The sequence below is a fragment of the Propithecus coquereli genome, unplaced genomic scaffold (assembly GCF_000956105.1).
Source record: "Propithecus coquereli isolate 6110/MARCELLA unplaced genomic scaffold, Pcoq_1.0 Scaffold714, whole genome shotgun sequence".
NCBI classification, from domain to species: Eukaryota; Metazoa; Chordata; class Mammalia; order Primates; family Indriidae; genus Propithecus; species Propithecus coquereli.
Window position 1 is genome coordinate 435,026 of NW_012153219.1, and position 16,475 is coordinate 451,500.

Sequence of the window (16,475 nt, forward strand, 5' to 3'; positions counted from 1 at the left end):
TTAATTAATTTTTTTTTTAAAGACATGGGGTCTTGCTCTGTTGCCTAGGCTGGACTGTAACTCCTGGCCTCAAGCAGTCTTCCTGCCTCAGCCTCCCAAGTAGCTAGGCATGCACCACTGTGCTACGTATCATTCTTTTTAAATTTGCCCCCTTTCCTTCTCTTGTTGGGGAGAGTAGGATCCTTTTTTGCCTCACTTTATTGGGTTGGGATCTGGCCACTCTCAGATTAGTTTAAAAAGTAGCTCCCAAAGGGAGAGTGTGGACTCATTTGGTTTCTGTGGGTCCACGAGAGAAGCTTTCCCTCTCTTCTCCCTTTCCCTTGCCCTTGTTTCGTTTATTGTCTCCCAAATCTCATCCTCTTTACTCCTAACTCCTTCACAGTTGTACCACAGTGCTTAGTTTTGGGTCCTTGATGTTGGAGGGCAGAGAAAGAATTTTGGGGGGCAGAGTGTACAGAAAGAAACCCATTGAAAGTCCAGGGTTTTCTTTAAAGTTCCAAGTTCTTTTAAAGCAAGTTCCAAGTGTCATCCTCCTCCTCAGTGGTTTGGTTTACTGGTTGGTGGTGGCCTTGAGAGAATTGGCTGCATTCTTGCTGTGCTCTGCAGAGCAGCCTTCCCACACCTACTCAGCAGGAGGTGCTCAAGAGCCCTGATAAAAGGTAGAGGGCAGCCGCTTCCCACAGAGTAGGACAGGCAGAAGCCTGGGCCTTGGCCCTGGGATGAGGACAGTGCAGGGGCTTGGGCTGCTTCTCAGCTTCGTTGGCACTCCAGAGTGGGAGTCTGCTAAAAGCGGCTGCTGCTTTCTCAGTGTTTCCTGTAACTCTGATTTGTCAGCTATGTCTTAGGATAACCTATGAGCTGATTTATAAAAAGATAAATTAAGACATACCATTTGAATATTGTATAAAAGTTCGCTCCGAGTCAGTTGACAAGCACTTACTGAGTGCTCTTTGTAAAATGCAGATCTGAAGATATCTCCCACATACCCCACTGGCCCCTTAAAAATCCGTTAAGGATATCCCATAGCCCTAAGGATAAAGTTCAGCCTCAGTAATACGGTGCTTGCAAGGCCCTCTGTGACTGGCCCCAACTTTCCTCTCCTGCCTCATCTAGTTTCAGTTCCTCCCCTTCATCTCCAGGCCTCTCCTTTACACATACTGCTCCCTCGTGCACACCCTCCCTGCCCCACACACTCCACTGGCTGATTCCTAATTATCCTTGAGGTCTTGTCTTTGTGTATTCCTCTGATAAGTCTTTCCTTACACATACATGCACACGTACACACACAGGTCCTGTAGCAGCCCATACTTCGTTCTCATAGCCCTGTGCCGTGCTGGGTGGCAGGTGCCTGCTTGCTTGTCTCTTTGATGTCTGTGATGGTGAGAGGACCTGTGTCCATTTCATTCACCAGCTCTTGTCACAGAACTGGCACGTTCTAAGACTCAGTGAACACTTGGTGAAGGAGAAAGTGAATGGAAATGCCTCTTGCATGTAGGACCTGGCAGTCAGCCTAAATGAGAAGATTTAAAGGTTCTGAAGTATGTTTTGGAAAAGGTATAAATTCAATACAAGATGGGAAATTGGCTAGCACCTAGACAAGACTATAGGGTCTGGCCCTTGGCTTTGCGGGCTCAAAAATTTTTTTTATATACACAGCAGATTGACTTATATTAAACTAATTCACAAGGGCTACTTTATAAATAAATTAGAAGGTCAATTTCTTAACTAGGGAAGAAAAATATGACCTCTCTCCTAAGCAAACTTGTTGGGGAGTCACATTATAAGCAGAGGTAGCTGGATGCTTCCCTGCTATGTGTCTTTATTGTTGCCTGTACCTTCCAGTTTTTGAGCCTTAGCATTTGGATAATGACTCATTTATTTACTGTTTCCCTGGAAGATGCTATGTCTTGTGAGGACAGGGACCTGGTCTTTTCCCCTGCTGTATCCTAAGTGCCTGGCACAGTCAATGATGCGCAGTTGGTGTTCAGTAAATGTGTCTAATGGAGGAGAGTGACATGGTCAGTCCTGGAGGTGGTGTCCTCAGCTGTAGCCCCATGTAGCCATTTCCACTACACTTGCCCCAGGGATACGTTCTGGGAAGGTCTAGAATTGCCTGTTACCTATTAGAATGAAATATTTGAGTCAGGGGTCTGAAAGTCAGTGAAAGCATGAATTGAGTGCCTAGCATATGTATGCAGATCCCTGTGCTAGGAGCACTATACTGAGTGGGTCCCTTTTGAAGACGGAACCTGAATGAGCTCTGAATTGTAGAAACTAAATAATTCCAACAGCCAAAATTAAGTGGTTAATTTGTCCCCATTTATCAAATGAGTATGATTTGATTTAGCTCTGGGTAGGAATTGGGAGCTGTATCATCTGAGCACTTCCAAGCACTCGCCACAGATTCCCACAGACGAGGGGCATGCTCTTCAGGGTGGGGATGTCAGGTCGGAGGGTGACTTCCTGGCAGCACTGTTTAGACTCAGAAATTCAGTCTAAAGGCACTTGCAGTACTCTAAACACTGAAGTCTCGAGTTGGCAGTAGCAGTTAACTGGCTCACACTGCTGAAAGCCAAGGCTGGCAGGGCCACAGTTGAGCCTGGCGCCTAGAAGCCATCATCTGGTTCAGGAATGGGCCCAGGACATTGTTGTTGCTGTTGACACAAAAGCAGCCTTGTTGCAACTCCTTACAAATCCATCCAGATCGGTTGGCCTGGTCCGAGCCATGACAGCACTTTTTACACCAACTAGGAGGCAGGAAGCCAAATTAGTAAAGATAAATGTTTGTCGTTCAGTACCCCAAGGGAGATTTGAAAGGATTTCCAAAAAATGAACCACCTTGGATGCTAGTGATTGTTCTGAAGTTTTGCTGTGAACTGGCCCTCAATTAGGGGCCAAGGGTAGCTGGAGAGATGGTTTGCAGCTGCCAAGCACAGAATGTTCTTCAGATGGAGGGCTCCTAGGGACAGGAGGAATTTGCTCTGGTCAGTTTTTGAGCTGAGCCCTTTCTCTCCCCTAGGAGGCAGAGGGTGAGGCTCATGGCTGTGCTCTTCTTCCAGGCGAAGTGGTGAACACCCACGGTCCCGTGGAACCTGACAAAGACAACATCCGCCAGGAGCCCTATACCCTGCCCCAGGGCTTCACCTGGGATGCCTTGGACCTGGGGGATCGTGGTGTGGTGAGTGGGCCCCTGGCAGGTTACAGGTGCAACTGGATACCATTTTCGTAGTAACCCCTACAGTCATCCCGAGACAGCGTCTACTCCAGGCCTCCTCAAGACTCTCGGGAGCTGAGCTGCAGAGTCTGGAGAGTCCCCCATCTGTTCCTTCCTGGGGCCTGCTCAAGGCTCCCCATAAATAGCACTTGGCTGTTCTGGCAGGTTAAGAGTTAATCTCTGTAGCTCCTCCTTTTTTCACTCATTTTCATTTTTTTGTTCATTCATTTATTCCCTTGTCTGATTTCTAGTCTGTCTCCTAACCGATGAGCTGGGACTGCTAAATGAGGGTCTCTTCTCCCCTCTCCACCTCAGCACCCAGAGCCTCTTCTTTTGATCTGAGGGATTTGTTTCCCCTGTAAGAAATGATGAAAATGCGAACAGAATTTTTTAATACCAAACTTGGGCCAGCGGATGGAGATAGCTGGGAAGGCAGAAAAGTGCCAAAAGGCCTTTGTTTGGGCCAGAGGCTAAAAACCAAACATTGTAGGAAGTGGCAGTGACTCTCCTCGGAGTAATTCCTTGATCAGTCCCAAGAGTCCTCTCTCCAGAGCATCATCACAGCAATAGAGCCCAGTGGCTCTGCACTGCCGACGGAGCAGACTGATGGAGTGGTTGGTTAGCTAGATGGCATTCTTGGTCTGCCACTTTACCCCTTGGTGGCTTACTCTCCTATTACAACCAGGGTGCTTGTTCCAAAAGAGGGCCTGCCATGCCCGGAGTGAAAAAGATCTGTGAGATTCGACACAGGTTTTGGTAGTTTTCTTGGTCCTTCTGAAAAGCCTAGAGCCCCAGGGTATCGGAGTTGGTCCTCCACCTGACAGAACACCTCTAAGTAAGCTCCTTATTTCTCTCCAGCTGAAAGAACTATACACCCTCCTGAATGAGAACTATGTGGAAGATGATGACAACATGTTCCGATTTGATTATTCCCCAGAATTTCTTTTGTGGTAAGTTGGAAGGGCTTTCTTAAGGTTCTTGAGGGCAGGGCACAGAGCAGAACCACCACGGGGCACCAGAGTTTTCATCCCTGCCAACTTTTGAATGGCAAATTAATATATCGTTTTTGAGTTCTGCATCTGAAAGAGACTTGCTTTCAGTGGTGCTTAGAACTGAAACCTTATTTAAGATAGATTGATGGGGTGAGGGAGACCTTTGTAGACTTGGTACACAGAAGAAAAGATCATCTATTGTGTGGTGACTTTACACAAGAAGGGAAATGTATGGGGGGCGGTGAGACCCACTAAAATTTAAAGGAAAAAAAGGGTCATTTCTCTCTAGTTCCTGAGCATGCTCAGTTGTATGGAAATGGCCTGGACCGGCTGAGCCTTCCACTTGCCTGGACCACATTTAATATCGAGGAAGGTAGAGGCATGAAATAGAGACTACTTGAGAGGGGTGGGAAAGGAATAATTTGTAAGCAGAAAGAGGGGAGTGATACCCAGAGGGCAGACAGGAGACCGGAGCTCCAGGGGTACCACAGTCAGCTCCCAACCATGGAACCCACTGGTCTCTGAACCAGAGAAGTCAATTCCCTGGTTCAGGCTATCAAAATGAATACACAGAAATCAGATCAGAGGCCAGGAGCGGTGGCTCACGCCTGTAATTCTAGCACTCTGGGAGGCCGAGGCGGGAGGATCACTTGAGCTCAGGAGTTCGAGACCAGCCTGAGCAAGAGCGAGACCCTGTCTCCACTATAAATAGAAAGAAATTAGCCAGACAACTAAAAATAGAAAAATTAGCCGGGCACGGTGGCGTGTGCCTGTAGTCCCAGCTACCCAGGAGGCTGAGGCAGGAGGATTGTTTGAGCCCAGGAGTTTGAGGTTGCTGTGAGCTAGGCTGACGCCATGGCACTCTAGCCCAGGCAAGAGAGTGACTCAAAAAAAAAAAATCGGATCAGGCATAGAATTCTCAGTGTGACAGCCTTGCATTGGGTGAGTAAGTAGGCCAAATGGGCTGCGTAGCCAGAGATGGCAAGGGCTTGATTTGTTTGTGTCCAGGAGGGCTTGGCCCTAAAGAGAATTAGGCTTTTAACCCCCAGGGAGGTGGTTGTGCCAGGTCAAGACTTGGCTGTGGAACCCAGACAGCCTGTCCAGCCAGCCAGCAAGCAGCACCACAGCGCCAGCCCCTGTCTCTTTTCCAGGGCTCTCCGGCCACCCGGCTGGCTCCCCCAGTGGCACTGCGGGGTTCGAGTGGTTTCAAGTCGGAAACTGGTTGGGTTTATTAGCGCCATCCCAGCAAACATCCATGTCTATGACACGTAAGCACCCCCAACCCCCACATCACCACCATCCTGGTTGGTCTGGGAGGGAGAAGAAAAAAGCTACGTGTACCCCTCAAGACAGAGAGAAGGTCTCAGGAAGGGAGGACACCTGGTGCTGGGAATAGAAATTCATCATAGGGGAACCACCTGTTCTGCGCTTGAGTTGCAGCTGGCTCCCTTGTCTGTGACCTGGGCTGGGAGGGGCCCACCTGGAGCCCAGTGTGCCCACTCAGCAGGGGCTCGTCTTTGAACTCCTGTACCAGTCGCATGTGGATGTACTTGAGCAGCATCAGAAATGGGCCAGAGCCAGTGACCCAGATTCAGATAGTCCTTGGGGCCTGCAGTTTCTGCTCTTCGTTCTCCCTGGAAATGTCAGAACCATCTGCCACAGTCTTCAAGGTTTATGGGCTATGTTCTTGGTGGAGTCAGAACCCTTGAAACCCTAGAGTAGCCTTGGCCCACTCTGGGGTTCCCTATGCTGCTTCCTTGCATGCTCAAGTGGGGGTTCCCCTGCCCACTACTGGGCATTTATCAGGGACATGCTGGTGGTGCCTTCAAATAAGGGCGTTTGCTTGGCACCCATTCTCCATTAGAAGAGGAGTCTGGTGTAGCGAGGCAGGCTCCCTGCCTGGTCAAAGCTGGTAGAGGAGCGGGAGGGAGTCCTGGTGCTGAGTGCAGGTGGCAGCAAAATCCGTACCTGTGCTGGAGGCCCTGTCCTCCCAAGTTTGGCTTCCCATGCTTGGCTGGATTACCATTACCTTCTTTGTTAAAAGCCTTGTCACCTGGATTTTTCCTCCCTCTTCAGAGAGAAGAAGATGGTAGAGATTAACTTCCTGTGTGTACACAAGAAGCTGCGCTCCAAAAGGGTGGCTCCAGTCCTGATCCGAGAGATAACCAGGCGGGTTCACCTGGAGGGCATTTTCCAAGCTGTTTACACTGCCGGTGTGGTACTACCAAAGCCTGTTGGCACCTGCAGGTAAAATTTCTTCCTGTAAAGTCCTGGAAATACTGGTGCCCCTGCTCTAGTTAGAAGCTTATGTCACAACTGTGCCCCTAGGCTGGGTGCATGCCCTTGAACATCTTGCTTCTCTAGTGTCTGGTAAGGTGGGTGGTGGGAGCCAGGTGGGGAGCGTGGAGGTTGAAGGGACAGGGTTGTAGGGATGGCCGCCTGGAGAGTGCCTGCCTTGTCCAGAGGGGTGAGCCATTCTAAGTATTTGCTGGTCACTGCCATTTGGATATGGAGGTGTCAGTCTGCTGGGGGTTTTGTTTTTGTTTTTAAGGACAAGCCCAAATCTGGAGTTTGTTGTGAGAAATGTCCTAAAGTGTTAAATGGTTGGCTCAATTTTGTTTTGAATATTATGTGGGCCAAAGAGAAGGTGTCTGATCCCTGTTTGATCCAAGGACAGCCTCTGCCTTAGGAAGTTGTTTGAAACAATTGAATAATCTCTGCCTAGAGACCTTTAAAAGTAGAAACACCGGGTGTCAATGCAGAAGAGGAGAGAGGAGGGTGAACACATCTGCCTCAGTCTCCTGGGCACGGTTATAAGTCTTCCTTTGACTTGATTCTCAGAGTGAGGATTGTTCTCCCCAGAACTATTTCTAGCAAAAGAGTGGCTTTTTGAAATTGAGAAAGAAAAACAGGGAGAAAGAAAATCCAGGAGCCAGGGCAGCTCTGCATTCACTAAGGGGAGGCTGGGGAGCAGGGTGACATGGGTCTCTCACGCCACCTGCTGGCCATCTGGAGATCTCCTTGCCATTGTCTTAATGGCCAGAGTCGTGAGGATAGGACATTTGTGTCCCCACAGGTACTGGCATCGGTCCCTAAACCCACGGAAGTTGATTGAAGTGAAGTTCTCCCACCTGAGCAGAAATATGACCATGCAGCGTACCATGAAGCTCTACCGACTGCCAGAGGCCAGTGGTGGCAGGGGCGAGGGGCAGGGGCTGGAGGGCGGTCAGGACAGCCTTGCCATCAGTAAGAGAGAAGCAGGGAGGGCTTCGTGTGGGGAGACGGCTTTTCTCTTACCAGGAAAGGGAACCTGCTCATCGTTTCCAGATTGCTATACTTTCTATTTCTGTTGCTTCTGTTATCTACAGCAAGGGTTTTATTTTAGTTTGACTTTCCCAGTTCCCCTGAGTCTGCACCTGGGCTAGTTCCCTGCCATCTGTTGATAGGCTCAGAGAACACCTTAGTGTCTGTAATTTTAGCCCAAGTGAAGCATAAATAGAAAGATAAATTCACTCACTGTGCCTTCATATACACGGCAGCACTTTCCAGATCCCGTCGTAAATGACACCAGCGTGTCTGCTGCCCTCTGCAAGTCAGGCGAAGGAGGGGTGACCTGAGCTTGTGGGGGAAGCCCAGGTTTGGCACCAAAGGACTGGGCAACCTGAGTGAGCCGGTTTCTGTTTGGGGTCTCAGCTTTCCGACTTTCCCAAAACCAGTGCTCCTTGTTCTCCAGTTATGCCTGGCTTCAGCATCCCAAGGTAGGGATTCTTAAAATCCCTCCTCTTTCCTCCGAGCACTCACTGTTGGCTGTCAGTCCAAACAGCTATGGGAGCCAGCTGATGAGAGGGCTGCCCTCCAGGGTCGCTGAGCCACCAAACAGGATTTATCATGCTGGAATCAGGCTTATCCATTGAATTGGGGTCATAAGTGTCCCATCTTGAGAGACTGCTGCAGTGCAGTTAGACACTGCCACAAAACAGGTGTGGGGGGCCATGGTGGCTGCCTTCTCACTTTGTTGTCATGGCAGATTTGCCTTGCGTTTGAGGCGGGCAGGCAGTCAGTAATCTTAAAGTGCTGCAGCAGCCAGAAGAATGTGTGGGTCTCCCCAGGTCGAGATGAGAACCCCAACATGGCTGTGTTTTCAGTCAGGACTTGAGGGGTCGCTGTGGGAGCCGCCTTGTAGAGAGAGGTCAGCATGTGTTCCCTGGAGAGACAGGATTGGCAAGGAATCTCGGGGGCTAGAAGACCGACCTGTAACTGAAATTTTGAAAGTACTTCCTGTGCTGGGAAGCATTATATTGGGCAGAGGCTGAAGCCAATAAACTGTGACACCACCCTGTTTGCAGATTTGGCCTGAGCCCACCTTTGTGCATCTGAGCCCCTGGGGGATGTTCTATCAGTGCCAGTATCATGTGATTTCGTTCCACTGAAGCATTTTTCTAGGAAAAGCAGCTGTGGGGTGGGACGCTGGTTGGAGTTGGCGGGAGTTGGGTGCTTTTCTTCTGAATGTAACTTGCAGCAATGTCTTGTCAGGGCCACTCCCAGTGTGGTGGCATCCGGGTGAGCAGACAAAGCTTGCATCCAGTACAGACCCTGGCCGGGCCCTGGGCTCTGTCTGTGGGGTGCTCTAAGAGGAGAGACCAGTGAGGGTAGGAAGACATCAGCTATAGTTCAGTGTGACAAGGTTGTGAGGACTCTGAGGAAATTCACCCTGGGGGGCAAATTGTCCCCTTTGAGAACTTCTGGGCTAAAGGACAGAAAGAAGGTACAGCTAGAATAGCCAACTGGCCCAAGGGTGGAAGGTCTTGTGCTCTAGGTCTGGGAGGTTGAGACAAGGGGGGGGGGTGATGGGTGTGTTTTCTTAGGAAGACCTGCAGATAACGGAGCCTGGATGACAGCCTGGACTGGGAGGAGAAGGGCCAGGAGAAAGCCCAGGGCAGGACCTACCCTGAGCAGACGAGCACAGGGCTGAGAGGAAGGTGCCAAGGATGATTAAGGGCTCTCTCTTTAGTACCTGGGTGAATAGATCCAGGGTGATCAGCACATCTGATGGCGCCTCTTCTGTCTTCCTTCCAGACTCCCAAGACAGCTGGGCTGCGACCAATGGAAAAAAAGGACATTCCAGTAGTGCACCAGCTCCTCACCAGGTACTTGAAGCAGTTTCACCTCACGCCAGTCATGAACCAGGAGGAAGTAGAGCACTGGTTCTTCCCCCAAGAGAATATCATCGACACTTTCGTGGTGGAGGTAAGTCCGGGGGCAGCATGCCAGGCCTCTGGTTCATTCCCAGAGAGGCATCCTCAGAAAGTGGCCGAGTTCCCAGAGCTCAAGTGTTGGCACCCTAGACTTCCTTCACCACCTGTGTTTGGTCCTCCCTAAGCAGGACGTTGTATCTTGCATTTGCTGGAAAGATGCCCTTTGGACCTGTCTTGAGCCCTTCTGTCCCTGCCCCCACCTTTGATAACAGAATAGAGAGAACCGAGCCCCTCCTAGTCAGGTGAGCCTCCGATCACCTGCCTGGCCCAGCTTAATCCAGTGCTGGCCACACAGAGACACAGCCTGGGGGATGTGAGCTGGAGGAGGAGGTCCCTGGCAGTGCCCAGGCTGGGAAGAGGGCTTGCAGGTTCGGCCCATGGTCCGCCTGGCTTCGTTCTCAGGTGCCCTCAGCTAGTGTATCTCCTCCTCCCTACATAGCCTGTTGTCGTTTCCACCCATTTATCTGGAGGGGCAGAGCTACCTGAAGGTGGCATGGGAGTGAGAGAAAACATTGTGTTCCTGGCTGCAGTGCCCCTGTGCATGCTTGACGTGGCCTTTTCTTATCTTCCCTTCAGAATGCAAATGGAGAGGTGACGGATTTCCTGAGCTTTTATACGCTTCCCTCCACCATCATGAACCATCCAACCCACAAGAGTCTAAAAGCTGCTTATTCCTTCTACAACGTGCACACCCAGACCCCTCTTCTAGACCTCATGAGTGACGCCCTTGTTCTCGCCAAAATGGTGAGGAGTAGGCCGGAGGGTCTCCAGAGACATGCGGGGCAGGGGGGCAGGGGCAGGGCAGCAGCGGTGAGCGTAGCTCCCAGGAGGTAGCTGCCTGTGGGCCGGGAGGCTTTGAGCCCGCCTCACCCTCCCACTCCACTTAGGCAGCGTCCCCACAGTTTTCAGCCAAAAACTCAAAGCTAGGAGGGAGCGAGAAGCGTCCAGACATAGTGAAGGCATTGAACGCCTTCTGATTTATTTCAGTGAGTTTCGTTCTCACAGGAGGTGCAGCCAAGGAGCCTGAATAGCCAGGCCTGCTCTGGGAGTACAGGGGTTCTCCTCACAGCTTGCCCAGCATGGGAAAGGGGAGATTGGTCTCTGTCTTGGAGAGTCACCGGAGCATCTGACTGTTGAGGCTGGGGCGGAGAGGTCATCAGCCAGTCCTTCATCGTGGGGTTCTGGTGACCTCCTGCGCCCAGCCCACTGTGGGCAGGCCCATCCCTGCCCTGTGAGAGCTTCCGATCCAGCTGATGAGATTTAGGAGCAGGTGCCATACAGTCACGTGGTGCACACCAAGGGCCTGAGAGTTGGGGTGTCCTTGGGTGTAAGGAAGCAACACAAATGCCAAGTAGCTCCCGTCAGCTTCTCAGAGGAAGAGCTCAGGGCTTGGTCCCCCGAGAGGCCTGGAAATTACTAGAGAGTTTCAGGGAGGCATAGAAAGGAACGGCAAGAGCAGTGGCCTGGATACTGAATGCACAAGTGTGACTCAGAGAGACACTGAGGATAGGCCAGGTTGGAGGGGTGGCACTCCGTGTCCTGAGAACTGGGCCTGGACAGCTGGGTGCCGGCTGGAGTTTGGATTTAAGGCAGAAGCAGCAGAGCTTCTGAAGAAACCTCATTCTTGTGGCCACTTACAGGACAGTTTTGATATGTAGCAAAGAGGGAAGGAAGGCGAGGCAGCCCTCACCTGTCCTCACCTGTTCGTGTTTCTCCCTGCCTCCGTGCAGAAAGGGTTTGATGTGTTCAATGCACTGGATCTCATGGAGAACAAAACCTTCCTGGAGAAGCTCAAGTTTGGCATTGGGGACGGCAACCTGCAGTATTACCTTTACAATTGGAAATGCCCCAGCATGGGGGCAGAGAAGGTATGTGCCGTGAGCACCTGCAGTCTGGGCCCACCCGGCTCAGGGAGTTGGTGTCTCCAGCAGAAATAGGGTCATGGGTCAGGGATACTGGAACAGTCTAGGCCCTCGTTACTGGTGTTGGGCCCTTGACAATGCCTCCCTCTGATGGCCAGGCCAGCAGGTCCGTGTTTCCCTTTCAGCACCTGGTGTGAGGATAGCAGAGGGTCCCAGAGCCACTCGGGAGCTAGAAGGTTCTTTTTTTTTTTTTTTTTCCTGAGTTCTTCCCCAAAGGAAAGGAGCTGGAAGGTTGTCTCCAGCTTCTGTCCCCACCAGCTGACCTGCCTCATCTGGCCGGGGCCGAGCATTTGCACTGTCTGAGGGAACTGTGAGAGTTGAGTTGCCCACAGTCAGGGGTTAGGGTTGGAGGTTGGAGGGTTGCCCACAGTCAGGGGTTAGGGTTGGAGGTTGGAGGGTTGCCCACAGTCAGGGGTTAGGGTTGGAGGATCTGAGGAGTGTTTCCTCTCCTGGGCTGCCACCCTGATCCCGGTGGCACACACTTAGCTCTTCCTCCTCAGCGCCACAGGATAGCCCCAGGGCATGGGTGTAGGCAGCATTCACAAAACTCTGACAGGTGAGCTGGAGCCCCTTGTCCTGGGAAGCTGAGTGTTGCTTTCCTGGGAGGGTCTCGTGGATGTGTGGACCCTGGCGTGGAGGCTGAGTGGGGGCTGGCACGGGCGCTGCTGTGGGCTCAGTCAGTTGGAACTTCAGGCCTAGAGGGAGTGGGAGTGTCTCCGGGCAACTGTCAACTCAACTCTGCCTCTCCCCGCTGGCTCTCCTAGGTGGGGCTGGTGCTACAATAACCAGTCGCCAGTGAGATTCTGGATAAAGCCACTGAGAATTCCAACCAGGAAATGGAGCCCCACAAATTGGTCCAATTTTCACAAACGTGAGAATCCCTGGCAAGGGGAACAGAGCTGAACCAGCTTTACCAAACCGCCAGTGAACTTGACAATGTATTGCAATGGCGTGGGCTGCGTGACGTCACCTTTGGCTGTGTCTCTGGTCTCCCTGTTTTCCAGTTAATCACATCCTCATGCAGCCGTGATCAAGGGAATGTAACTGCTGAAAACTAGCTCGTGATTGGCATATTATGGAGTTAACGGGTGAATAATAAAAGTATATATATATATTATATATATATAAATATTTTAACTATCTTTCATGTTCCAAATGTACAAGGATGTTTGGTCTCTAATGAAAATCTGAATCCAGATCATTCCTCAAAATTAGGACCCAAGGACAGTGGCAGACAGACATATTGGTACAGTTAATTGTGTCCTTCAAAAGGAGACATTGACTTTTCTCGGGTAGAAGGAGAAAGGCTTTGGGGGGCCTTGTCCAGGTCCCCTTCTGAATCGGCTGGAGTGATTGGTTTTGAGAAGGAAGGAAAGGTGGAACAGGCTCAGACCTCACAGAATGGCAGGCAGAGCTCCTGGGTGAGGCTGATCCCTGCAGGGGCCAGGCCTTTCTGCATTCTGAGACAGCAACAGGGACAATCTGTGGACACAGATTTCATTGCTCAAGTCCCTTCCATCCCTTTGGCTTGTTCCCTGTAGGACATGATCCTGCCAACTGATGTAAAAGGGCTCTCTAGCCAGCTGTTGGCCAACCTTATAGGGATGAGTCTCCTGTGTGATTTTGCTTTTCCACTGCCTGGGGTGACAGGCAGTGCGAAGGAGCCCTTGCACCTCCTTGTAGCGTCTGGGACCTGTGAAGACCACATTAGTGCAAGCCCTGCTTAGCTCATCTCAGAGCAAAGAGCCAGCACCTGAGTGTCCCCAGGGTGGCGGGGCAGAGATGGCATGGAGCCAGTGCCCAGACCCCTTCAGCCACCTGGCCTGTGCCTTCCAACCCATTAGCCATTTCTGTGCTCTTTTCTAAGACACACAGCCTGCAAGTGGCAGCAAGAAATGGTGATTAGAGACAGATCTGGACTTGGCAACAGAAACGGTTTCGCATTGCCATTGTCTGAGTCTGATTGTCACTGATGCCGTTTTGTGGATTTTTGTGGCGGTAGTGATGGTTATCAGTGCTGCCGGTTCCCCAAGAAGTAATCAAGCCTCTGGTCACAAGGCTGCCCACGTCGGCATTCTTCAGTTCAGCCTGGGGAAGAGGATCGGGCTGCAGAATTGTCAGCAACCCATGTGCAGGGTTGTGTGTAGCTTTTTCTCTAGGAGGAAGCGAATGGGTGGGTAGCGTGATGTGTGGCATGGGGGACTTGCTGCTTTCACCTCTCAGCTTGTACAGGAATGAAGCCTTAGCCAGGAGGCCAGGCTTAGCCTTGTCGCACTAACTGAAGCCACTGTCTGCAGGCCAAGAGGGGTTTGTTTCAGGCTGTGGGTTTTGGTGTGGCTTGCTAGAGTAGAAGTTAATTCTGCAGAGTCCCCAAAGCTGGAGGAAATTGTGTGCTTGGGATGGGGACTGTGCCACCGGTGGGAATCCCGCCCGCTCTCTGCAGACTGCTGCTAGAGCCAGCAACTCTCCTGTGGTGGATTGTCATCAGAGGCCTCTAGGGGCCTCCCTTCTCCCAGTTGTTCCTGTGCTGCAAACTGCAGGCACTGGCCATCACGGCTGACCTTTATCTCCCTGACTCCAAGATATCCAGACCAAAGAAGCTACTGTTCTTAGCAAGATGTGTGCTGCATTCCACAGACAGAAGGAGTCGGGAGAGGCAGGGGCTTGCTTTTACAGCCTCACAGCAGGCACGCACGGTGCCCCAAGTGGCTCACCCTATCCAGACCTCTGAGGATATCAAAGAACAAAGTGCCCAAGTCTTTCCTACCTTGGGGTGACCTGGAACTTGGAAAGGCTCCCTGTCCTAGTCTGGATCAGTTCTGGGCCAGGTCCCTGCGTGAGCTGCCTCTTGAGATTTGGGCTGCACGTATCTGTGGGGCGAGCTTTGCTTTGGTTGACCCAGGTTGTGGAATGGAAACGGTGAGGCCCCGGTGGCTGCTCTGGAAGAAACAGATCTCCTAGCAAAGGCCCTGGCATCTCCCTTGCCAAAACCAGGTGGCCTGCTCCTTGGACTCTGCTGTTATCTCATGATGAGGACCCTACCCAGGTCTGCAGGAGTTGGCTCGGAGGGTGCTGTTAGTCTTGTTTTTGTCCGAACAGCCCCTGGGTTCTTCACTCAACCCCTTCTGGGACCTCAGGTGAGAGAGTACCATCATGGGGTTCAGGGCCTCCCCACAGGAGCCTTGCAGTCTGATGGCACCATGGCTGGCTTGAACCAAACAAGGGAAGGACCCCAGTGCCTCCAAGCTGACCTGCCTCAAGCAGCTGCTATTGGAAGACCTCCCTGTGGCCCCCACCCTCTGCCACCCCAGTCCTCCTGGCTGCTGTATTTTGAAGATAACCTTAACCCCCTGCCTTTGGATTGACTCTGCATTTGACCACAGACTCCAGTCTCTGTGTAGGGAGAGAGCTGGGTAGAAAGGAGGCCTCAGCTCCCACCTAGGGCTCATTCTCCCCACACATGCCTATTTCCGGAGGCTGATGTCTTGTTTGAAGACTGGCCTACGTCAAGCTACTTTAACACCAAGGTTCATGGAAAATTTCAGGCCTTGCCTACAGCTCCCTTCTAACTGCCACTGCCCCCCTTACTTGCTGGCTCTCTGAAGTCCAGAGGTGGGTGTCCCTTTGGCCCAAAGATGACCTGTATTTAACCAACCTAAGGACCCAAAGGCCTTGGACAGCTGCATGGAGCTGCAATCTAGGAGAGAGAGGGACTAACTGTCAGGTCAGGGGAGAGGGCAGCAATGTCTCTGGTCAGTGCCTACCCGCCTGGGGGGCAGACTTCTCACAGCCCAGCCCACCTGCCGCAGAACCAGAGGAGACCCAAAGGCGTCAGTTTTGCTCTGCTGCAAACGGAAGGCAGGCCTGCAAGCAGACTGCTCCTAGGGAGGCTGTTTAGGACAATTTCATGCAATTTAATTCCAAAATATTGACTGATGGGCAGGCAGGTGCCGCATCTGGGAATAGGGAGGAGGGAGCTTCACCTTTTTGTCTTGCCTTTTCTTTGGGCTGCGGGGGGGCATCCATTTCCAGGGTGGGGGAGGAAATACCAAATGCATTGTTGTTTCTGCTCAATACATCTCACTTGTTTCTAATAAAGGAAGCAGCTGAACAAACCCTTCTGCCCTCCTGGTATTCCTGGTCAGCAGGTGACAGTGGACCGACGGACTGGGCTAGAGCGAGGGCAACAGGGTCCTGCAAGAAGAGCCAGGCCAGTTTTGGAAGCCCTGCCTTTGGCAAGGCTACCCTTTTGGGGCAAACTTGGCTCTTTCCCCCCAACCTTTCCCACCTGCCAGAGAGGAGCCGGTACTGACCCGGGTTCACTCCATGTAAAAGGAGTGGCTGGGCTCTGAGCCAGCACCCGAGCATCTTGGCAGAGTGGCCAGCCCAGCTTTCCCAGCTGGGAGCAGAGCAGCCCCCTCGGCCCAGGTCAGCAGTGGCTTCGCCAATGCAGGGTGTAGGCCCTGCGCCTTCCCACTCACTGTGGCCAGTGGTTCTGTTGAGGCCCCCAGGGGGTGCATTTTAACATGGCAGATTGCTGGGCCCGGTAGCTGCATTTAGACTTCCCATTGCTCCTGTTCTTGTCCTTTTGAACTTCTCATCCATTTCTGGACCCCATGATCCTTTCAGGCCCCTGGGGCTAGTGACTCGGAGCCCCTTTCCAGGGAAACTTAGAGGACACAGGACCTGCCTGACCCCTGCTAAGCCCTCACCTTTGTCCCCCACCCTCCTGTCCCAGACCAGGTCACTCTGGCTCCTGAAGGCTTATGCCTTCGTTCCTGCCCTGAGCTTTGCGCAGGGAGAACACAGCCCTACGGGTAGTCTCCACCCAGGAACCTCCAGGGTTAAAGGCTGTGCTTTCCCCCTTGTTCCCACCTCCCATATTCAGTTCCTGTCAGCTTCCTAGCCTTGAAGACTATGGCCCTCTCAAGGCAGTCTTCCCAGCGCTGGGCCCCCATCCGAGCCATCAGCCCTTCCTCTTGCAACACCAAACCAGGAAGCAAAGCAGGATGGGGGCTCGGCCCTGGGTCTGGTGCTCACCTGACATAGGACCCCAGCCAGCCCCTGACCGGAGCTGGCTCAGTGGGGGCCA

At 52.1% G+C, this 16,475-nt stretch overlaps 1 protein-coding gene across 1 annotated transcript in view; it reads left to right on the forward strand.

Moving 5' to 3' along the window:
* Positions 1-15,498, forward strand: part of NMT1 (N-myristoyltransferase 1) — a 47,191-nt gene extending 31,693 nt beyond the window's left edge. Inside the window, exons 4-12 of the mRNA XM_012661509.1 lie at positions 3,060-3,178; positions 4,073-4,164; positions 5,358-5,474; positions 6,283-6,453; positions 7,283-7,391; positions 9,283-9,453; positions 10,038-10,205; positions 11,192-11,329; positions 12,148-15,498. Of these exons, the coding sequence (XP_012516963.1) occupies positions 3,060-3,178; positions 4,073-4,164; positions 5,358-5,474; positions 6,283-6,453; positions 7,283-7,391; positions 9,283-9,453; positions 10,038-10,205; positions 11,192-11,329; positions 12,148-12,168 (1,106 nt within the window). The 3' untranslated portion in view covers positions 12,169-15,498. The remainder of the gene's footprint in view (positions 1-3,059; positions 3,179-4,072; positions 4,165-5,357; positions 5,475-6,282; positions 6,454-7,282; positions 7,392-9,282; positions 9,454-10,037; positions 10,206-11,191; positions 11,330-12,147) is intronic.
* Positions 15,499-16,475: the final 977 nt, after the last annotated feature.